We start from the raw sequence: 25,300 nt of genomic DNA, 5'->3' as shown, positions 1-25,300 counted from the left end.
AGCTCGTATCAAGCCTTATGCTAATTATACAAATTTTTTATTCATCTTTTAAAGTCATTTTCAATCTATCATACGAAAAACATCAAGTTTGTTACATTTTGTAGTAATTAATTAATTTATATTTTACAAATATTTTAAGAGCAATACTCTTAAAATTTACATAATAATAGATTTTAATAAAATTTTGACATTGAATTAAGTGAATTTTGATATCAAATTTTAAGATTTTGACTAAGATTTTACTTTTTTGAACATTAAACTGAAATCTTACTGATAGGTTTTTATCATTTTTCTAGTTGATTTGATAATATCTAATATTAATATGCATAAGAAATGTTATTGAAAAATTGGGAATTATCAGTTAACATTTTGCAAGCTGCGCATTAGTCGGAACCAAACCAAACAACGAGTAGTTGACAAAAGCATGCAAACGGTTTTGAATATGTTACTGATACCTATAGCAGCAGCTTGCATTAAAAATGAAAACGATTTAGAATGTTTTTCGATCATTAAGTTTATTATATTGTTATGAATCTGCGAGTATACTATTAACATATGTGACCAGAATGATCTTGAAAATATTCTTCGAAACATAAATAAAAATAATTTCCTACACTGATGATTTTTATCTATTTTCTTCGATTAAAGACTCCTTAAACGGCGAACCTAACAACATTTCTATTAATGAACGTTGTTAAGCCTAATGACCTTTCTTTTAAAGAAAAGTCATTAGTTTCCAATGGTGTAAGAAGGTGTAACTTAAAAAGAATCCGAATTACTTATTTTTCGCAGTGTGTTATTTCAAATTATTTTCAATTGGTAGCAAAGGAATTTAAATAATCTGATTATTTCTAGGAATCACTTTTATTAAAACGCACTAAAAAGAGTTTTGTATGAAATAAATTTCACTACTGTTTATGTAAATAAGATAAACATTTCAAATTTATGATAGTAAACTGCATAAATAGGTGTTTTTTACCAGAAAAGTTGATATAATATAAGCGTTGTCTTACCACTTGGAATTCGTTTTCGAACTTAATCGTATGTGTCTTTGATTTCGTTTTTCTCCTAAAATAATCAGTAAGTATATGTTGCTCATATAAATAAAAAAAAAAAATAAAACATATTTTCATGAGTATCAAGGCGTTAAAACAGTGTTCACACGTTTAATTTAATTAATTTTTGAAAAATTAAATAAAGTTTTAACTAATTTATACGAATTAAAATGTGATAAATTTCTCACAAAAGGACAAAACTTACAAAATTCTGCTTTAACCTTCAAGCTAATTAACAATTTTTCTTAAAAAAAAGTTCCGTTAATATTTATTATAATTTAAGTACTAGCCAGGAGTGCAAAAAATTCTTACGGTCTAATTTTTCTTCAGAGCATAGTTTTTTGAGTTTGTAATTTCCTCAAAACTTAGATAATATTAATTAAGATTATAATATTAATTATTATTAATATATTAATTAATATTAAGACAATTAATATAAGATTTATATATAATTAAAATAAGATATTAATCAATAGATAATCGTTAATATTAATTAAAATTTAAGTACTGGCTAGGAGCGCAGAAAATTATTACTGCCTAATATTTCTTCAGAGCATAGTTTTTTTGGTTTGAAATTTCTTTAAAACTAAGAAAGAAAAATTTAAGTTACAATAGCTTTTTAAAAATATTTTTAGAAAGTTTGCATCTTGATAAAATATTTTGATAATAATTTTTTATTTAAATAAATGAAAAAAATCAATTGGTTTTACACAATTCGTGAATGAACTAGCATATGTATTAATTTATTTTATATTACTATTTCAATATTTTGAATTCTATTTTTAAAAATGGAATTCAAAATATATTCTTAAATCTAAATTTAAGGTCCTACTAAACTTCAGGAATTCAAACTAATAAATAAACAAATTGCGATATCAAGTTGTTTGTGTTATATTTAACATAACAAAAATATTCTTTTTCTTCTAGTATAACAGAAATATTCTTTAACTTTTGCCCAGCGAGGTAAGCATCGTTCTTCCTTCTTGTACGATTATTTTCTTCAAGGACGATTTTTCGTTAAAATTTTTTCCAACGGAAATTTTTGGATAACGATTATTTTTTTTACTTTAAAAAATTTGTAATAGTTTTTTAATTCGATCGAAGATTCCCCCAATACTGCCTGAATTTCAGCAGAACAGAATATATTCTGTACATTTGGTATAGGCTAATTTTCTGCAAATATGAGATATAGTTGCAAAAATGAGTAGCTAATGGGTGATAAAAAACAGACTTTTATTTCAAAATTTCTCATTTACCTGAGAATTGTTTACAAAATTATAGTGTGATCAAATTTAACTGCCCTAACTATTTATAAAAATGTAGATGAATATGCATTTTATCAATGATAAATATTTATTTCTTATAATCAGTACTGAAATGAGAAAGAGCAATAAAAAAAGAGTATTTAGCTACATAATTTTTTTAACTTGTGTTTTGTACTTCGAAATATTTCTTGCTCAGTAGAATTCTAATAATTTATTAATAGCTCTCAAAGAATGATTAAGAATGCAGTAAAAATTAATGTGCATAATTATCTGGCAAATGAATGTCATATTGGAAACTTATAGTTTCGAAATTATTGCACATACTACAATAAGTAATACACGAAAGTGAAGAAAAATATGCTAATTTTTTTTGGTTTTGATGTGTTCCATCCGATATTCATTTGTTAGACGACAAATATCGGATCAAATAATCAAGTTCGTTCCACACATTTTGTAGTTATACACTCTCAATGGTTCCTAATGTTGCATAAATTCACTTTTTAAGTTCTCTGTTGAGTTCTATCATGGATAGTTTATTGACAGAGTTTTGGTGGTTTTATTTTTCTTCTAACATGACAGAAAACATTCTTTTACTTTTGTCCATCAAGGCATTCCTCGTTCTTCTTTCTTGTTTGATTTTTTTCTTCATGCATAATTTTTCATTCCATTTTTTACAAAGAAAATTCTTGTTAAGCGATTTTTTTTTGCATTGAAAACTTTTATGTCAATATTTTTTTAATTCGACCAAAAATTCACCCAATATTGTCTGACTGGATTTGCCAGTAATCAAATGGCCGCTAAGATCCCCGGACCTTATGCTATGTGATTTCTTTCTATGGGGTTCAGTCAAAGGCACTATTTATGGACCACAGATGCCAAAAACATTGAAGAAAGTTAAAAAGAATGCGTTTGTCTAGTGTTAGGAATCACTAACAATGGCGACATTCAAAATGTGTGAAAAGTACATGATTCGGTGTTTACCATGTGATCAAAGGGACACACATCGAATTGAAAACTTTTGAAACTGAACATTTTTATCTGAAAATTTGAAAACTGAAAAAGGTACATTTAAAAAAGAAACAAACTGTTTTTTTGCCGAAAAAAAGTTTTTTGTATAAGAATATCAAAAAGTTTTAGTGATATTTTTGTCAGCCGAGCTATATACGTATTTAGGAAAAGTGAATGAATGATAATAAATAAATAATGGTGAAGTATATCACAGTGCAGTGGTAACGAATATAATATAATGCAATGGCATAATGAATGAATATATATAAATGAATAAATTTATAAATTAGATGAATGAATAAATATATAAATAAATAAATATGTAAATGAATAAGTAAAAAAAATTTTTTTTTGACAAAATAAAATGTTGAGTTCAATATGCAATGACTATTGTTTTAATGAAAAATAGAACATGCAATAAATTTTAAATATTTGACTAAAAAATTTTAATATACAAAACCAAAACTACATTTAATTCAGCTATTGCATAAATTCTTTTCGGAAAATGCAGAAAATAGTTATTGAATTTAGGAAAATAATTATATTAGAATGAAAAATTATTTAAAAAGCTTGTCTGTAAATTATGTTCTGTGTATATTAAAAAATTTAATTAGTAAAAATCTAAAAAACTCTTAAAAAAACGCTTATTTTTAAGATTTGAAAATAATACATTTATTTGTTCATAGAAATAACACATAATCTATAAACATTTTTTAAAATAGAGTATAACCCTTGGAGGAGTTTCCTTGTCTTCTGGATTAGGTTCAAAATTACAATTACACGGAGTTGAACATTGGTACTCGTCAAAATTGGGTCAGATGTTCACCGACGGTTATAAAATAAAAAAAAATGCAAAAATAGTAAAGACTAATCAAAGACAGTTAAACAATATAATTATATAATTTAAAATCAATGTACAATGGCTTAAAGATTATTTTTAAGAATAATAATAAAAAAAAAATTAAGATTATTTTTAAGAAGAATATTAACACCAGTAAATAAGTAAATATTTTTAACTGGCACAATAATCAAAAAAGTTTCCCAATCTTTAGTTTATACTTTCCAATCCTCCTACCTTAAAATTCTAAAAATTGTTTTCTTCTTCTTTTTTTTAACATAATAAATAATAAATTGTTTTTCAATAGCAAAGATTGTTTATTCAACCATATAGAACCAAATTGTTTTCATTAACAGAGTTGCATAAACACGTTTCAAGAAAATTAAAATATTTGCCTAAAATAGTTCAATGTACGCAACAGATTTAATGAAATATTTGCACACATACTACTCGGAAAAGTTTTAGAATTTTCAAGAGTAGCTATTTGAAAAATAAAATATCCCCTTTATAACAGAGTTCATAAAAAATATTAAAAATCTTTCGCCTCAAATGTTTGTTTTTTAAATATTAAGTTTGATAAATATTTTCTCTCGGTGAAATTACATATAATTCATAATCATTTTTCAAAGAAAAGTGAAAATGATTTTTAATTTATTCTTTTCTTTTACTTTCTCAAATTTGGATGAATGTTATTTAGGGAAAGGCGTAACCGTCGGTAACATCACGGATCTCCGCTTTTCCCCTGAATTCGGAAGATTGATTCATCTAAGAATGTTGCCCATGAATATTCAGAAGCCGCAATATAAAGGTCAAAGTAGGGTCGTCGACCGACATTCTAATTGCTCGAACGTTTTTGTTGATTCAAAAGTCTCAAGAAATATTGCATGACGAATAAAGTTGTTGACGATTTCTTATAATGCGAAAATGATTTATGCTTACCGCCATCAATTTTTAGTGATTGATATATTTCTTTATAAAGTATGCATTAAAATTATTTATTCTAAAAAAATAGATTCCTTATTGATTTTAATTATAAAATAAAATTTAAAGTACTAAAGTGTAGTAGTTAGTAGTATAATTCACACTACAAGCTATTGCGTGTTAAAAAATAATAAGCCGGTCATAAATCTAAATTTTCAAACTAAATCAAATTTTTATTAAGTTGACAGGTAAAGTTTAAAAACTTCCTGCACGTTATGCTCAACTAATAATAACAATATTTTTTATTGTAATTTTTTACAGTGATTTAAACTTTGATATTTCGGAGAACAGATATTTTTTTTAAAAAAGTTACTCTAAATTCTAATCACGCAGAGTTGAATAACATGTTTAGAAGCTGATTTCGGCAGATTTTGACAGCATATTATTTAGTAAATAATTTATCTTGCTCTGATCACATTCTCATCGCAATTTGCTGCACGAGGAAATAAATTCTGTTAAAATTATTGTATTGTATGGTAATGACATTTCTGATTTAAAAAAAAAAACAACAACAGCATAGTTCCGATGAATAAAACCAAAATATGCAACATTTAAATCATTCATTTGGTAATTTTTCCGTTCAGATGGTAAAAGTTTACCGAAAATTTTGATTTTTTAAAATTTTAGTTCTTATTTCAAGACATTTAGTAAAAAATACGAAATTTAGTTCTTATTACAAGACATTTAGTAAAAAATACGAAATTAAGAAGTATAGTTAACCCAAAAATAGGTTTTTATTTCATGCTCTAAGGTATCATGATAAAATTACAAAGTCTTACCACATTTACCCAATTTTGCTTATTATAATAAAACTATATATACATTTACTTGTATACTTACCTTATATACTTGCATTTATACTTACCTTATATACTTACATTTTACCAAAAACATTTCCCAAAGTTTTTCGGTAAAAATAACAGCCCTTTTTGTGTTTCCATAATGCCAGAAACTTAGCAAATTTTACCATATTCTGGTAGCTTAACTAGGCTTTTTTTTATATTGATTAAAACATTCATCAATTAATTCCCATTTTGCATGTGTGAAAGAAACCTTTTGTCTTGACAAAATTTTTTTAGAATATGTTCAAAAAACAGTATTGTAAATAGCCTATGTTATATTGGGTTGGAGGGAAAGTTCTGTCGTCAATCGATAGTGATGTTTTGCAATCCATGTTGGAAAATAATCCACGTTTAACAAGTCGAGAAATTGCAGAAGAGTTTGGCATTCATCATACAACTGTTGGAGATCACATTAAATCTCTTGGATTTGTGTTAAAGCAAAGTGTTTGGGTTCCACATGAATTAACGGAAAATAATTTGTCTGATCGTGTAAGAATGTGTTCATCACATCTGATTAGACACAATGTGGAGCCGTTTTTGGACAGGCTGGTTACTGGAGATGAAAAGTGGATTCTTTACAAGAATATTAAGAAAAAAAAATCATACTGCAAACGAGGAATATCGTCAGAAACAGTTCCAAAACCAAGTATCCATCAGCGAAAAGTACTGCTTTGTTTGTGGTGGGACAGGAAAGGTCCAGTGTACCACAAGTTACAGAAACAGGGAAAAACCATCAACGCGGATCTGTACTGCAATCAGCTAGATAAATTGAATGCAGCTATCAAAGAAAAAAGGCCAACATTAGCGTCCAGAAAAGGAATTGTGTTCCACCACGATAATGCTCGCCCGCATACTGCATGCGTACCGCATACTGCAAAAGCTGAATGCGTTAGGATGGGAAATCCTTAATCACCCACCGTATTCACCTGACATTGCACCATCAGATTGTTGTCTGTTCAGATCTCTGCAAAATTATCCAACCGGTAAAAAATTCAAGTCTTTTGTAAGTGTTTCTAAGGCAGTTGCTGACTATTTCAATTCTAAGGACGAGAACTTCTACAAAACAGGAATTCACAGGTTACCTGAAAGATGGCAACAGATTGTAACAAATAACGAAGCATATAAAATTGATTAATATTAAACGCATATTTTTATAAATGAATTCAAATATTTTCTCTAAAATACAACAGAACTTTCCCTCCAACCCAATATTATGTGCTTTTTTCATCAGGTTTTATTGCAATTTCACTCCGTTTCTATCATAAAATATATATCTCGAAATTAAGAATTCAAATTTACAAAGCCTATCAAGGAAAATTGCAAAAATCTGGAAAAACAACAACATTAATTTCAGTTACTTTTTGAAAAAGAAGTTTTATCCGTATTTCTGAAAAACAAGAGCGCTTAACCCCTTAACGATCGGATAATTTTCAAGAAAACGGTCATAAAAGTGTCTATTTTTTTGACATCTAGTTTAAAATAAGTTGATATTTACTTTAAAATAAACTAACAATCTATAATTACCTTAAAAAATATCCTGGTATTGCCATATGGAGTGAAATATGAGAAATAAAAATTTTTTCCAGGCAAAAAAAATGAATTAATTTCATTCTTATTTGCACGTTTTTACTGAACACTCCAGCCCGGAAATTTCATGGGAGCAAGAAATAGAGGGCGAAACCTTACCCCGCCATTTTCACGGGAGCGAGAAGGAAGGGGTCAATACGACTTTCAAGCAGACAGCAAGTTTATTATTTCTTAAAAGGTTTTCCCAAAATACAATTAAGGTGTGCTGTCTACATATGTTTTTGGGAAAAATGTCTATAAAAGTACAATTTAATATTACTAAGGAATCTATGCATATTAAGCAAAAGAATATGGTAATATATAATATGGTATAATTTACAGAGTTTCTGGCTCCTTGAGAACATTAAAAAGCTCTGTAATTTTATCGAAGTACTTTGATAATGATTTTGGCAAAATTAGCAATAAAATATGGCTTGATAAAGTGTGATAAAATTTAGTAATTTTATCATGATACTTAAGAGCATGGCATACTTTTTCATGGCATTTGCTTTTCAGTTTTGTATTTTTACTTAACGTGTGGTAATAATAACTATAATTTTGAAAACCAGAAATTCTGGAATTCCGTTACCATATAAACGGGAAAATTAACACTAAAATTATGCTTTTTTTTAAATTTTTTAAACTGGAAAAGATGTTTATTACCAGGCAGTGCGGTAATTTTACCAGAATTATTTTCCCCGTGTGAAACGATTACAGCGGAACGCTTCTTTAACAGCTCCAAAATAGCAAATTAATAATTAAATAAAGGTTTAAATTCTGAAATTTTAAACGTTTTGAGTTGTTATATTTTTAGATTATATAGCGAAAGTTTTTTTCAGACTTAACTGTTATATCATTTTGTATGCATTGTATACTTAATAAAATGAATTTAATTAAAAATGATGAATACTTAATACATCAAAATTTAATATATTAAAAATGGAATTCGAGATGAAGCTACAGCGATGTACCTAATGGTGATTAATAATTTTTTAAAAATAATCTTAATATTATTTTTTAAAAATAATTATCTCTTTTCTGAAAACAAGCTATAATTTTTGTAATTATACATGTTTAACGTTGGAATTAAGGTTGAAAAATAAAATTATGAAATTTTAATTTGCATTATTTTTATTTGAGAATAAACGCATGCATGTGAAATGCCACGTAAACTCATAAAATAATTATAAATCCACTTTTCTGTAATTATATCCTTTCTAAAAATAAAAATTAGGTATGGTCTGCAGTTAACAGTAGCAGACAATGAAGCTCAAATAATTGCAAATTGCAAAGTTTAATTTTACAGAACTTTTCTAGATCTTAATTTCTTTTATTTTCATGGAAATAAATAAACATGAAAATAAATAAACATGAAATGACTACAGACATTCACTTTTAATTTTTTTAAATATATTTAATCGATTTATTATAAAAGTTTTTTTTAAAAAATAATTATATTACTACTTCGTAGCAACAATTATTCTAACAATAAAGACTTGCTTAGACCTAGACTATTGCTGTTTTTTGCAACTAACATAAAAAAATAAAGCCTAAATACTTGTAACTATAACTTTTTTTATTTATATGTTTTATTTACAATTAAACATACACAAACATAGGAAATGATTGCATGTCTATTCACGTTTAATGTTTCATATGAAAATTAAATATAACAAATGCAACTGTTATTCAATTTTCAAAGTGCGAAATTATTGAAATGAACATAATAATAGAGATTTCTTGCAAGTGAGAAATAAATAAGAATAGTTTCTGAATGAACAATAACAGTTGTAAACATCAATTTCAATTCAGCAATTAACCTAAAAAAATCAAAATTGCAATAAAAAAAACCGAAAACTCGAAATGGACAACAGGAACAAAAATAGGGTGGTGACTAAGAACTGACTCGTCCTACATTGCCTCCGAGCTACACCTAAAGAAGATGAGACTAATGGCAGGAAAAGAAATCGAACAAAAAAATAAAAATTTTCGCGAGTTAAAAAAGAATCAATTATGAATTCGTTCCGAAAAAAAAGTAAACAAACTACCGAAAGAGCGGAACTACGGAAATTCTTGAGATGTGTGATTCGGGTAGAAAAGTGGTGAGACGAGGAGGTCTTCTTTTATTAGGTGATACTGACCCTCGAGTACGTTTCCGATTTGATGAGAACCTCTGTATTTAGTGGTGAGTACTGTTATTCAGTTTTACGCTTGATTTCAACAATCAGCAATCTCATTACTATTATATATTTAATACTAAAATTTCATATAAATTATTAATGACATTTAATTACACTAAATTCTTACATAATATTAGCAAATATTTATATAAATATATATAAAATATTTAAAAATATTTTCGGACATATAGGTACATGGAATTGCAATTCATTGTATTTAAAATATTTAATATTGAAATATAGTATGCATTAATAAATGAAACATTTAAAGGGAAATTTTACACCGAATTTAAGAAAAATAAGACCCGAAATATGAACATTATATATTTATAAGTAGACATTTTTAAAAATTTAAGTATATAAGTTCTGCTATTTCTCACTATTAAATACTTGAATAATGAAATATAACATACATTAATAAACATATAGATTCGTAGTGAACGGTTATTAGGAAGTATTATGGAACAAGATTTGTTCATAAAATATTCAAGTATAGTGTTAGAAATTCAACTATATAAATTAACATTTAGTTAGTAATATGCATTTTAAAATAGTAACGATATTTAATTATAATTCACCGTATTATGATATTTATGAAGATATGTAAAATTCTTATGCGAATACTTTTCAGATAAGCCACAGAATTATAATTTCATTATTTTTAAATATTTTATATGCACATCAATGGCGAAATTCAACTATAGCGAGTTTTTTTTTTTATTTTTTATGTAAGATAAGGAAGATTTAGGAAGTTTATAGGAAGTTAGAAGTTTAGGAATTTAAAAGTTCTTATTTTATTAATTGTTTTTAAAAAATGTAATTTCTATTATTGTATTTTAGAGGAAATACATTTTAAAAGTAATTTTCTAGTATTAAGATTAAAAGTACAGTGTGTAAAATAAGTTAAATTATTTGTAAGTATTTAATATAAAATTGCAATACATATTAAAAGAAATATTATAAAAAATATATTATAAAAAAATATATTATAAAAAATTATTTTACTGAATTTTAAAATTACTTGGTGTCATTATGATGTCCTAATTTTTTTTTAAAATTTATTAAAAAATTGTAATTTGTAAATGCTTTAAGAATGCATTGTTCCCAATTTTTAAATAAATTTTTTACAATGAAGGTATTATTATTTTTTTGGACATTTTTTTAAATTTTTTTATTATTATAGTTGCTGTTAAATTTTTCCTTAAAACTAAACTATTTTAATTGTTGAAAATTTTTTTTTTTTTAAGTCTTCTTTCGATCTGATACCATTGTGCTAAATCTCTAAATTTGCCGCAAAATGACGTAAATGCGAAGTACCTTCGTTTTTCAAGTTGGCTTCTGTGCAAAGTGGTTTTTAAATTTTAACCAATAATTGGATTAAGAAATTCCTACACAGATGATTTTATTTTAAAGAAACCAATCAAATATAACTAAATTTGGAAAATTTGGTTTAGATAAGATTTAGTTTTCTCCATAACAAGTTTCAAATAAGGCTAATGGAAGAATTTTTCTTTGAAAATTTTTTTTGCATGTTAATAAATGTAAATATAAATAACACAAATCGTAAATCAATTAAAGTACAATCATAAATAATCATAAAAATTATTTTTCTCTTCATCAGATGGTATAACTTTTTATTTTCAGCTCTGAGATATTTTTAAAATTTAGACAGCAGTAATTGTACTTTGGAAGGGGGGGGGGCATTTAATTTTGCATCTATCACAGATATTTTGAGAGAATATAATCCGATAATACATTGTTATGCAACATTGCTCAAATTATTTGATGAATAATTATTATTATTTTAAATTAAAATTTTTCCTTACAGAAATATTACAAATAATATTGTATTATTTGAAATTAAAACTAGTCTCAAAACTCTCTGTATAGCATCATATCCCTAAAAAAATGAATGCGTAAAATGTTTTAGTAAAATTGGAAAGAGTTTTAGAAAATTTCTGGGGAAAAGCACAAGAATGTTTCGTGAAATCAATTATACATCTTCTTTCGAAATTTCGAAGGAAGTTTGTTTTGGATATTTAAATTTCTTTAGAAATTCAAACAATTCAAGTATTAGGATCCGTTTTATTAATTTATCTCATATTGTTGCTTATTTATTTACTTTTATTTGCTTTTATTATATTTTATTTATTTTTATTTTAGAAAATTATGATTATCAAAGGTGTAAGTGTTGCTCTCTTCCTGGCAACAATATTTTGTACAATCACGTCTATTTCGTGTCATGCTCGCCTGATGGAGCCACCATCGCGTCCTAGCATGTGGAGATTCGGATATGATACTCCAAAAAATTACGATGATGATGGATTGTACTGTGGAGGAATGAATGTACAGTCCTTTCCTTCCTATTTCTTCGAATTTGAATTAAAATAGTCATATTAATTTTATATTCATTAAGAAATTTCTTATTTCTTTTAAATTAAAATGAACTGTATTAATTAATAAAGTAAAAAAAGAATTGCATTGTTTAATAATGATTTAAAAAGAAATTAATGCATAATAATTAATTTTTAATAAAATCTTAGTATTTTTAAGATTGGGCACTGTAAATTATAAGTTTTTAAAAAAATTTTTTAACGCTATTTCTAAGAAATTCATTAAAAAAAACAAACAATATTACTGTCAAAACATTCGAAAAGTTTACTTAAATGGCATTTATTTTATCAATGAAGTTATATACTTAGTTTCAAATTATTATATTAACTTAGAAACAACTTTAAACGCAATAATAGAAGACATACAGCAGTATCGGTGCTATAAACAAAACAGTGCAATCATTAATGCCCACACATAGAATGTGTTTCGTTACTAATAATGGTAATTTTTTATAGCCTCTTTAATTTAAATTTTTTTTTAAAGTTTATGCTTAGCTTGTTTTATGCAATTTTAAACTCTAGCATAAAAATAATCCTGTTTTCCGTGGATAAAATTTTTTAATTTTTACTTTTAAAATGTTTTATTTCTCATGTTTTCGTTTCCTGTTTAAAAATGGACATTATATTGTATTAAAAGTAGAATTTATGAAGCTCTCTTATAACAAAGTGCTTGTTTAGATGTAGAGGAATATTTTCTTAAATACTTTTTTTATTGTCAATTTGCATTTATTATAGAAATATATATGCTATAATATAATAAGTGAATCAATATCAAACTATCAGCACCGAGATTAGGATGACAATAGTTTTTTTTTTACAAACAGAAATTTAAAAAAAAAGAACTAGTTGATTAAATGAATTGTTTATAAATTTTTCAGCGAAAAATATCAACAAGTTGAGCATGCGCAATTATAATTTTAATTTTTATTTGTAAAATTGACTTTTTAATCTTAAAATGCATACATATGTTTTTAAGCACGAAGTATAACGCTGATTCCGAAATAGCAATATTTTACTCATATACAATGAAAGTAAAATTCCTCGAATTATTAAAGGAATTAAATCTAAAAAGCAAAAAAGAATTTTTATTTATTTTATTTATTCTGACAGTACAAAAGATGTTCCAAAACGTTATTTATATGGGTTCTGTTGAAATATATGAGAAAGATTAAGTGCGATGTACTATTTTCAATGACACGTTTCGTAGAAGCTAGCATCCCTGCAAGAGTAAAACTGCCGTTTAGATAAAACGCCGTGTTTAGAATAATGACCGAAAATATCACCTGATTTTCATTCTGGCGATTAAAGAATAGGAAATTTTTTTTTATAATTATTAAAATTCGAGATTTTTTTTATAAATAGAGAAACGTAAATTTGAAACAATAAATCGTTATGAAAAGTATTCTGTAAATTTGGTATACATATTTGGAGAGCTGAAAGGTTCTAATTTCAAAATAACATTTTAATAAATGTGGCGGTTTTATCTTACGCATTATTCATTAAATCAATAAATTAAATAAGAAGCTTATGTGATAACAATTTAAATTGCATATTACACCTTGCTTTATTTCTTGTTCGTAAGCTTCCAAAAAATAAAACCTATAAATCATTAACACGAATTTAAACAATTCCTTCGCCCTCTGAGCTTTTTAATTTAAAGCTAAAAGAGATGCTTTTTAAGGGGTTAATCAGCAATTGCTTTTTGTTAAATTCATTTCAATCCTAAAATCTGCAAACGATAAAGAATTCTAAACCAGAATTTATGTTGTTTAGATAAGTATGCCCATTTGTTTCCTGAGAAATCTCATTTCTTTCCAAAAATGTCCTATATAAATTTCTTTTCATTACACTCAATAATTATAATTATCGAGTCAAAAGCAGCTGTGCTTCAAGGGATAGAGCAATCGCCTCCAAATGACGTGATCCAGGATCGGGCTGGTTGATATGAATTCTATTCCCGGCTCGCACCGACCGCAATGCTGACGGTAGCCTCAGTGGTAGACGGATCATGGGTTAGAATCCTCTTGCCGTCGGATTAACTGTGAGAGGTTTTCGTTGTTTTCCTCTCCATTTAACACAAATGCTGATTATTTCCATTAAAGAGCTCCCATAAAAAGTCTTGTAGGTCCCATTTGCTTGATCCGGAAGATACAATGACTTCTGGGTTGGGTTCAAAATTACAAAGGTGAACATTGATCATCTTAAACTCAGTATTGGGTCAGCCGTTCAACACTGGTTATGAAATAAAATAAAATAAAAATTATGGAGTCAAAGGATCTAACAATGATCTCCGATAATTATGCAAAGATATATTTTCTTAATTTTAAATCCAATTCAGAAAAATTATGCAACAAAATTTTTTTTCTAGACCCATTGGAAGCAGAATGGTGGTAAATGTGGAGTATGTGGTGATGCATGGCATGTTCCTCATCCAAGACCTCATGAAGCTGGCGGGAAATATGCAAATGGAATAATTGTCAGAAGATACAAGCCAGGACAAGTAAAGTTAAAATATTAAATAAATTATTCACTTTAATTAAAGCTAAAAATTTGCAAATTTAATTAAAGTTAACCCTTTGATTTCAAATTGGACACCGGTGTCCTTTTCATACATTATTTTCTGATGCACTAATAAGCAAAAAAATATTTTGGTATTTTTCAATAATAAAAAATAGTTTTATAGTTGCTTAAAAAATCTGTTAGATTATCGGAATTATATTTATACTAAAAAGCAAAATCCAAAAAAATTAATTTGGAAATTTTTGTTTTCATTCACATTCAAAAATTTAACAATTGATTTTGCAAATTCTAAAAAAAAGTCGATGATGAATAATTGTTTCTTTTAGAACGTAATAACTGCAAATAGTGTAAATTTGAAAAATTGTCTGGAAATGAGTCATGTTTGGAATTTTTTACCTTTAATGCAAAAAAAGACGCAGGTGCTTTATGCTGTATTTCATAACCAAAAATTATTAAAAAGGCTAAATATAATGTTTTTCACTTATTTTGTTCAAATTTAATACAAAATAATGAAAAAGTATGAAAAATGTGATTAATAAAAATTTTGCATCGAAGGGTTTATAATTAGCAAATTTTATAAGATTTAAGAATTTTCATATTTTATTAAAGTTAAGAATTCAGAAATTTATATAAAGTTATTTTATTCATGATTTAAATGTAATAACTGAATCAAAATGATCGATGATAATATGCATACGATATAAAACAGATTAATATGCAATATTTTTACCCCAGTTTCAAATATAATTTTAATGTAGAATTTTATTTATTGCTGTCAACATATGGAGCGCCCTTAATATGAGTTAAATGATACATTTTAAAACGAAATTTGTTAATTTATAAAATTAAAAACTTAAAGAGCGCTGAAAAAATAATTACTCATAGGATTTAATTTATCAAAGAAGTCGATTAAAATTAAAAAAATAATTCTTCAGTTTTAACACTACTTTTTTCACAAAAATTATTCGTAACTTTAAAACATCATAGGTTAGACAATTTTTATTTTATAAAAATTGGATGCCCATAAAATTTTTTTCCAGTAGCGCAAATTTTAAATAATCTTGCGTAATGATAACCTATTGTAATATTCATCACTATTGTTAAGAGCAAAATTAAAACTTCTAACTTAGCTACTTTAAACAAAAAAAAATTAACAGATATAAAAAAATATTCTTTATGTTTCTTAAAAAAAAAAAGATCACATTGCATGCAATTGAAATCGAAAAAGATTCTCACCTTGTGAGCGGTAGAACAAAAATCGAGCACTGAACTAATCAATGGCAATCCTGCAAGTGACGTTGTGTGATTAACTTAAATAGAATTCCATAAAAGATTAAAAATAATGCAAACGATATAATTATAGATAAAAAAAATACTAAATAGTATTTATGCTTAAAGATATGCAAACGATAGTTTTCGGAAGCATTACTTTATGGTATTCAAATGGTATTAAAAATAAATCCCCGTTTAGAATTGTTTATTATGAATTTCGAATCAGTTTTTATTACTTTATTTATTTCTTGTCATATAATGATTAGTAACCAACTTTTACGTAAAAAGGAGTATTTTTACTCGTTCTAATTAAACTTTGAACTTCAATCTCAAGCGTTTGTTATTAAAATAATTTCTACGTAGTTTATAAGTTCGAACAAAATCCCGTAAATAGCATTTCTTCAAAGATAGCTAAGATCAAACACTAGTTATTAATATTTTAATTTAAGTAAGATATATTTTGCTCTCACAAGATAATCAGGTTTATATTTCAATAAAAAAAAATTATTAATTTTTACCCAAACGAAACATCATGAAAGGCCTAAATATAATAGCATTTCATTTTTAAAAAAAACTATTCGATTCCACTCGTGTTTGGACGATATCAACACTACTTATCGTACAAAATCTTAGCAGCCCATTTGTGAACTTTGAGATTTTCAGATCAAGCAATGAACTTGGATATTAATGAGCCTGATGATTATCTCTTTGAAATAGTGTAGAAGATAAAAATGAGCTCACACAATGCAGAGTCACAACTAGATCACCTTAGATAACGTTTGAAGATGGATTTGAATACATGGCATTCCTGCTGCGAATACGACGCCGATAAAGAGTTAATTTAACACAACCGCAGGCTCGTGTTCGAATCATTTTGTAAACAATAATGACTTTGAATGATATACTGTATACATTTTGTTGATAAGTTGTATACTTTAATGGATAATTAGATGTCACATCGTTTCTCATACGGCATTTTTCAAACATAATATTGTTAGATAAACAGTAAGAATTTTTGTTAGATGCAGAATTACTAATGGCTTGCTCAATGGTTATTAATTGGCTAACAACGACCAAACATATTTATTCTTTTCATGTTTTAATGGGAGTTTTGAGAAACATTAACAAATGGTATTTGTGAATCCTATTAACAAATGTTATATAGCCGCTGTGGCCCAGGGGGTAATGAGATAATCAGGGTCAAATAACAGCGATGGCTCGTTGATACGAATTCAGCTCACGGCTTTCACTGACCACAGTGCTGACGTAAAATATCTTCAGTGGTAGACGAATCATAGGTTAGAATTCCCTTGCTTTCGGCCTAATTATGGAAGGTTTTCGTGGTTTTCCTCTCCATGTTACGTCATCAAAAAGTTCATCACGAAGGCTAGCTTGTCCCGATGCTTGATCCCGGAGTTTTCTTGTCTTCCGGATTGGTTTCAAAAATACAATTTTACGGGGTTGAAAATTGTTAGTCGTAAACTCAGAATTGAATCGGTTGTTCAATGTCAATAGCAAAATGATATTTGCGATTTCTATTAACAAAAGCTTTGAATCATTCATCTCATTCATTCAAACGTTAAAAAAATATTTAAAGTAAAAAAACACATTTTTTAATAAGGTAAATGAATTAACACAATTATTTAGCTGTTATTGTTTTAAATAGAAAATAATTAGTTTAATTTTTTTTTAAAATTTTGTTCTCTTAAAATATTATTTAAGACTACTATTTAACAAAGCAGGTATTTGTAACAAAATGTAAATACAAATTTGCAGCAATTAATGCTTACCCACACATAATTTCAGTTTTAAATAGAGAGCGGAAAGGCAAGGAAACCAAATGAAGAATTATAACTAACTAGTCCTTTAAGAATATTTTTAAGCTAAAGTAAACAGTATTTGTGATGCAGAGAAGCGGCGAAAACCTGCATTAGAGTTTTGCTTGAGTTTTTATAATCATATCCCAATTTTGATCTTTCCTTTTATGCCGTAGATTATTTCTGCAGTCGTTGACGTGACAACCAATCACAGAGGGTTCTTTGAATTCCGAATCTGTCCCAGCAAGAATCCCAAAAAAGAAGTTACGCAAGAATGCCTGGATCAGAATCTATTGACTATCATCAACGAAACAAACACTCGATATCACGTTGAGAGACATGGCAGATCAATGGTTCAATTGGCTTTGCAACTACCAAAAGGTTTCACTTGCAAACATTGTGTCTTCCAATGGACTTACACTGCAGGTTAGTAGTTTCATGGAAGGTATTTGCACATGATTTATGTGCTATTTCTAAACAAACTGTTTTACGTATATACTAGCTATCTAAAGGGATATCATTTGTTTCTGAAAAAATTATGCACGCAATATTTGGCTTAATTTAACATATTTAAAAGTATAAATTTATAAGGGTATTGATTAAAATAATATATAACTACATAATGAATAGTTTATAGCAATACAATACCCACTGTTGACATACAAATCTATAATCACAAAGGAATCAAAATATAATTTATTCGTAATAGATTTAATCTTCGTTGAATGCAAATCTACAATCATAAAGGAATCAAAATGTAATTTCATCGTAATAAATATTTAATCTTCGTTCAATCTACATGCAAATCTACAATCATAAGGGAATCAAAATATAATTTCTTCGTTATAGATTTAATCTTCGTTGAATGCAAATCTACAATCATAAAGGAATCAAAATATAATTTCATCGTAATAAATATTTAATCTTCGTTGAATAAATCTATGTAATTTACTGTATAAAATTCAATATCCTCCCCCTCCCAAAAAAAATTGAATACTACGTTGGGATTGTTAGATAAATATATTTTCGGAACCAACGGGAACACTTGTGAATATACATTGTAAAAAAATTCCAGGTCAAAAATCAGATCAAAAATAAAAAATTCCAGTTCGCAAATGGCATTCAGGGTGCCGGTACTTTTTACAGTAATATTCAATTTTTCCAGAGCATGTTCAGCAACAAAAAATTCTCATGTACCCTAATTTTCACTATAATAATTACCCTAAAATCAATGAATCACTCTAATTAAATAAATATTATTGTAATATTTATGGTATAGTATTTTACGGTATAAAGTACCGGCACTTAAATTCCCGGTGCTTTATATCGTAAATTGATCGTAAATTGACCGTAATTATGCCGTATTATACCGTATTTTGATCCAGAATTTTTTACTGAGTCTCAATACTGATGATGATTTTTGAGGCTATTTGGTGTGTTTCCTGATATTATAAACAGTTAATTTTTCCACGTTTACCAGCTGCAGTAAGGTATTAATTTCCAATTAAATGCAGACTTTTTTTTTATTTCTGAGAATTAAATTAAATATTTAGAGTTATATTTTACGTCATATATGCACTTCAGTGGTAAGGTAAGATTTATGTAAGCTAACCGAACAAAAAATTAGTAGTCTTAAAGAAATTAGAGAAAATTTAATTATACAATTCATAATTATTATTTAATTTGGTGATTATTAATAATATAATATAATTAATAATGTAATATAATTAATAATAATATAACTATTATTTAATTTATTATGTAATTCCGGCTCTGAACTATACAGCCACTTAGATTCGGTTACGAAGTGAATAGACAAGGTTTTTAACGAGGACCGCAACCAATTTCTGACACCCAGTGTAGATGGTGAAAATTTACTCGAGAATGTTTTTATCAATTTTTATTCGATTTTTACATAAATGCCCCCAAGTTTTCTATGGGTTTCAAGTCAGGTGATTGTACAGTTCAATCGATATGTACTAGGATGTGTGAGTGTTCATAAAACCAGTCACACATTCTTTTTAACCAGGTGTGCGATTTTCCCATCCAATGAAATATAGCGACCGGTCTTCTGTTAGGCATTTTCTTAAATAAAATAAAAATGATTCTAGTCTCTTTTTTTTAGTTTAGTTAACACATATTAAAAGAAATAAAAGCTTGTATTATAATTGCAACCAACTGCAGAAAAGAGAAAGATCTTCTAAAAAGAGAGAGTCGTTAAAGGCCACTGGATTGTAAATTCGAGCCCAGTGTACTTTCCTGCTCTTACCTTAAACAATAAGAGTGTGTAAAAAGCATACTGAAAAATTTCCAACTGAAAATAATAAAAATGATAATTTCTAACTGAAATGCTAACCAGAGCATTTAGAGTGTTAAAATAAACATGCTGCTTTAAGTTAGTAGACATCGGAAAACCTGTCTAATTCATAATAAGAAAAAAACATTCCCAAAATATTACAGATATATCTCCGACTTGGGCCTGAATGATGTTTTTCATGTCTTCTTGAGGGGAAACAATTTTTTTTTTTTGTCCTGAAAAAATAACTACAGTTATTATATTCTCAAATAAAACGTGTTTAGAAGCATATAATTACTTGAGCAATTTTTTTAGTGAAGGTAAAATGCTATAGGAAAATAAAAAATAAGTGTGAAAACAAAGAATATAATAAAAAATCTTTTAAAACCCATTTTTTTCCTTATGAGTCATTTATGCAATTGTTCACCTTATTCAAGTACTCAAAATAATGAAATTCTTCATTATTTAGGTTTAGGTTTAAATTACCATGAAGGCTAAACGAACGGAGAATAAATGAAACAAAATAAATTCTTATCAACATAGGATTACAATGAATACAACTGCCATCGAACAATTTATTAATAAGATTTATTTCTTTTAGGAAACAACTGGGGTAGATGCAAGGATGGAACCTATGGATTAGGTTGTGGCAATCAAGAAACTTTCAAATCATGTGCTGATGTAGCAATAACAGACCAAACCGTAATTGATGAAAGACCAGTTACTCAGAAGCCAAGCTTTACGACGTCAGTTACGTATAAGCCGTCAAAACCAATGACCGCTAAGCCTATCACAGTCAAGCCATCTCGACAGAAACCCACAAAGAACATCTTTCCCCAAGACAATAAGAAAAGAAAAAAGTATCCTTCTATCAGGCCGACCTATTCTCCTGTAAAAACGTTCCAAGAAGCTATGGAACGTATAAAGAAGGATCCGAAACTTCGATGGATGCTGGAGGCTAAAAAGCCCAATTCCTAATGCAACTTTTACTTTTTCTTTATATTCTAAAAAGAAAAACATGTTTTTATAAAGAAAAGTTTTCAGCTGTTTTTGTTACGTTGAAAGTCAAAGTCAAGTTGAATTCAATAGTTTGTTCTATTTTACTGCATAGAATCATTTGAGATGCGTATTTTCAAAGAATATTTTCAATTTGTTTCGTATAATACCAAATGCAAACGATTTTTTTTTTCAGTTCAAAATTGCTAGTAAACCTATAAAACATTAATTATAGAACATATGCTCACATTAAATTATTCAATTATTACCAAATTGCTGCCCATTAAATATATTTTTATTATAACTGGCTAGCAAAACAAATTCTTCTTTTTAGTTTGTATTAATTTTTCTATATAAAGCTGATTTACTGTTTCTTTAGAAGTTCTCAATGATGCATTAGTTGCGGCCAAGTATTTTTTATTTATAATTGATCATCACTTTTAATCATTTTATATTTTTATTATTTCTGATTTTTTTGTTGTGATTATTCACAAACATTTTTAAAATTTCTTTTATCATTACTTATTATCATTATTATTGTTATTATTTTTATAAAAAGCTGATTTACATTGTCTTTTTAAAACATTAAGTCTTTGTCTTTATAATTCATCTCAACTTTTTAACATGTTTTTATAATAACAATCAGTGACAAAAATATTGTGCACGGAGGAAAAATTACGGTAAAATACCCTTTTCTGATAAAAAACAACAACAACCATAGTCGCGGTATTAAAAACCAAAACATACGGTATTGAAAATATTCATTTGGTAATTTCACCATTTCATGGTAACGGTTTATGGTAAATTCTCGTTTTCAAAATTATAATATTTATCACTACGCATTTAGTTAAAAGTGCGAAACTGAAAAATAATTTTAACCAAATTAATATTTTTTTTGCCATGCTCTAAGGTATCATGATAAAATAATCAATTTTTTTCAAATTAACCGAATTTTATGACATATTATCCAACTACATTTTACTGTTAATTATACCAAAATCATCACCAAAGCAATTCGATAAAAATTACCGAGATTTTTGGTTGTTCCCATGGAGCAAAAAACACGGTAAATTTTACCATAATCTGGTAGTTTTGACCATACTCTTTTCAAAGTGTGCTTCAATCATTTAAATGAGTTTAAATCCTTATCAGAAACAACGATCGGAAACCTTTAAAAACGCATAAAAAATAATTCCCCCCCCCCCAAAAAAATCATTTTTTCTATTTTCTTTTCATTTTTAACAATGATGTTATAATGATGTCATTGACACGATGTTATTTTTCAAAGATCGTAAATCTCTTTTTCTTTGATTTTTTAAAATATTATGCATATATTCATTTAGGAAAAGATGTGATATCTGTTTTCTGATCATATCACAAGATTTTAGATGAATTTATGTTGAAATGGAATTGCATAAGAATATTCTGTTATGCTAATAACTATGATAAGCTGTTTCGAACTCCATTAGCTTATTTATTTGTTTCGTTGCTAAATCTTTTAATTTTATTATAATAATTTGAATCATTTAGTTCGTCAAGAAATACTTACTCTAACCATTCATTAAATAATTTCCTATGTGCATAATTTATGTTTTGGAAATTTTTTAAACTTTTTTTTGGACGATTTTTGACATAATGTTAATGAAAGATATTGAAAATCATTTATTTGGTACTTTAAGAAGCTAAAAAAATATTCCAGATACTTCTGGAATTTTTAAAAAAATCTTTTTGAACGAAGTAAAATTATGTACTTTGCATGGATTTATGGAGTATAGGTATTAGTTAAAAATAATATTTTTTAAATGATTTAATAAAATACCAGAAAATGCTGATGTGTTTGACAATAAATATGTACTTCTTAAAGTCTTTAATGACTTTTTGTAAAATTACCATTGCAATATGATTTTTAAATATATTTGATTTTTTTTCAGCTTTGAGCCAAATTTTATGTAGTTTTGAAACATGAGAATTGAATTAGTATTACATTTTAATCAGTTTTTTCTCCAATTGGCATACGAAAAATTAATAAATAAAAACTGTTAAAAGTACGAATATCAAGATCTCTATTACAAGTGTTAAAAACAGTTCTGTTTATCAATTTTACTGTTACAGCTGGTCTGTACCGATGCTAACCTGATTTGTGATAATTTTTTTATCATTACTTCAAAAGAATTGTTTCGATTCATTTTTGTTTACCCCATTTTGTATGAATGATTTGTATTTTTTTAAATAAAAAATATTTTTTTCCATATTACTCCTTTTTGTTGAAAAATAATTTACTCACTTTGGTAGTATAGTAATTTAAAGCACATTGAATATTAAAAAACATTTAATTTATTAGCAACAAATAACAGCTTAATAGTTGAATTTGAATTCTAATTTTGCATCAGAATCTTTTTGATAAATTAACAATTTCATTAACTTTATTTTCTCACGCAGACAATCCATTATCACTTATGCCATACTTATCAAAGTCTGTCTTTTTTCTTATGGGCAATCAGCTCTGCACAATGGATACGGTAGTAATTTGGAATACTGTAGTCTTTTGGTGATTTGGAAATACACCAATAATGAACTACGCAAAATTACGGATTACTTTTTTTAAATGGTGGTATGGCTATTTTGAGTCCAAACAATGGAAAATATTTTTAAAAAAGTAACAGCTTAATAGGAGAATTTGAATTCTAATTTTGCATCAGAATCCTTTAGATAAATTAGCAATTTCATTAACTTCATTTTCTCAGGCAGACAGTTCATCATCGCATATGCCATACTTATCTAAGTCTGTCTTTTTTTCTTATGGGCTAGTAGTTCTGCACAATAGATACACAATTTGGGAAGTCATTTGGAATACTGTAGTCCTTTGGTCATTTGGATTGCAAAATTTCGGATTACTTTTTTCAATGGTGGTATGGCTATTTTGAGTCCAGACAATGGAAAATGTTAGAAAAATGTAATAGTTTTCTTAGGAGAATTCGAATTCTAATTTTGCATCTGAATCTTTTGGTTAAGTTAACAATTTTATTAACTTCATTTTCTAAGGCAGACAGTCCATCCATCACGTATGCCATACTTATCCAAGTCTGTATTTTTTTCTTATGGACAACTAGCTCTGCACAATGGATATAGTAGAATACTGTAGAACGCGTATTTGGAAAGCAATCTAATATTTTTCAAACCAAAACTATGAGAATTTTTAATTTTTTAAATTTTTTCAACAGTTTGTCAAATAAGGTGTTTGCTTTCATTTTTATCGGAGAAAAAAAAATCGTTAAGTCGCGAAATTTAGTGAAAAGAGGTTCGTCAAATCGAGTACCGTCTTTCTATTGTACTCTTAGAAGGGTTGTCTTTTTCGTAGTTATTTCATGAATATTTTTACAAAGATCTTTTCCATTTATAATTTTTTAAAAACTAAATTTTTTATTCGTATTATCCAAAATTTTTTTTTACCAAGGTTCAGATATGTGGGGCTCTACTGTATATGCGACTTTAAAATCTATGCAAACTTTGAAGCTAATTTCAACCTAAATTTCATAAATTGCAACTGAAAGAAAATATTAAATACTTAAATTGAAGCCAATTTTCGTAGCCAACAATGCTCATCACTAGTTGAGGTGTAGGACTAGACTCGATGTTTGGAGAGCTTTTTAACTACTCTTATAAAATCATTCTGAAGTTTCAAAACTGTTACAAAATGCCATTTCTTAGTTTTAAAGTCGATCTGTATCAGCCAGAATACTAAATGTCACTCTTAGGAAAATTGGTTCAACTTTGAACCCAAAAATAGATATTTTGGACTATACCTAAAAATGTCAATAGTACCGTGTTAAATAGTGTAAGATACATGGTACAACTTAGATAACGTGATTAAGATAACATAGATAATATGGTTAGGATAATATGGTACAAGTTAGATAATATGGTTCAGATGATATGATACAACTTCGATAATATGGTTAGGATAATATGGTGAAACTTAGATAATAGTGTTTGGATAATATGGTGCAATTGATATGGATAGGATAATATGGTACAACTTAGATAATATGGTACAACTTAGATAATTTGGTGAAACTTAGATGATATGGATATAATAATATAGTAGATAATATGGTACAACTTAGGTAATATGGTTAGGATAATATGGTGCAACTTAGATAATGTAATTTGGATAATATGGTACAACTTAGATAATAAGGTACAACATACATAATAAGGTACAACTTACATAATATGATAAGAATAATATGACACAAGTTAAATGATACGGC

At 27.0% G+C, this 25,300-nt stretch overlaps 1 protein-coding gene and 1 pseudogene across 3 annotated transcripts; both read left to right on the top strand.

Moving 5' to 3' along the window:
- The first annotated feature begins 993 nt into the window (after positions 1 to 993).
- Positions 994 to 23,229, top strand: LOC107437375 (uncharacterized). 3 transcript variants are annotated; one of them, XM_043047384.3, is made up of 5 exons: positions 994 to 1,080; positions 11,899 to 12,081; positions 14,497 to 14,628; positions 17,914 to 18,163; positions 20,635 to 23,229. In XM_043047384.3, the coding sequence occupies exons 2-5, from the start codon at positions 11,905 to 11,907 to the stop codon at positions 21,009 to 21,011; spliced, it is 936 nt and encodes a 311-aa protein (XP_042903318.2). In that variant the 5' UTR covers positions 994 to 1,080; positions 11,899 to 11,904; the 3' UTR covers positions 21,012 to 23,229. The 3 variants fall into 3 exon arrangements, with proteins under 3 accessions (XP_042903318.2, XP_087021632.1, XP_042903316.2); XM_087165506.1 differs by lacking the exon at positions 994 to 1,080 and adding an exon at positions 1,983 to 2,018; XM_043047382.3 differs by lacking the exon at positions 994 to 1,080 and adding an exon at positions 9,530 to 9,740.
- On the top strand, positions 6,260 to 6,898 carry LOC139425289 (histone-lysine N-methyltransferase SETMAR pseudogene; annotated as a pseudogene).
- Positions 23,230 to 25,300: the final 2,071 nt, after the last annotated feature.

Source organism: Parasteatoda tepidariorum, chromosome 6, assembly GCF_982258835.1.
Source record: "Parasteatoda tepidariorum strain Cologne lab strain chromosome 6, Ptep-v5.0, whole genome shotgun sequence".
In the NCBI taxonomy this organism is placed as follows: Eukaryota; Metazoa; Arthropoda; class Arachnida; order Araneae; family Theridiidae; genus Parasteatoda; species Parasteatoda tepidariorum.
Note: the sequence above shows the minus strand (reverse complement) of the source record. Positions and strands in the feature narration are given on the sequence as shown.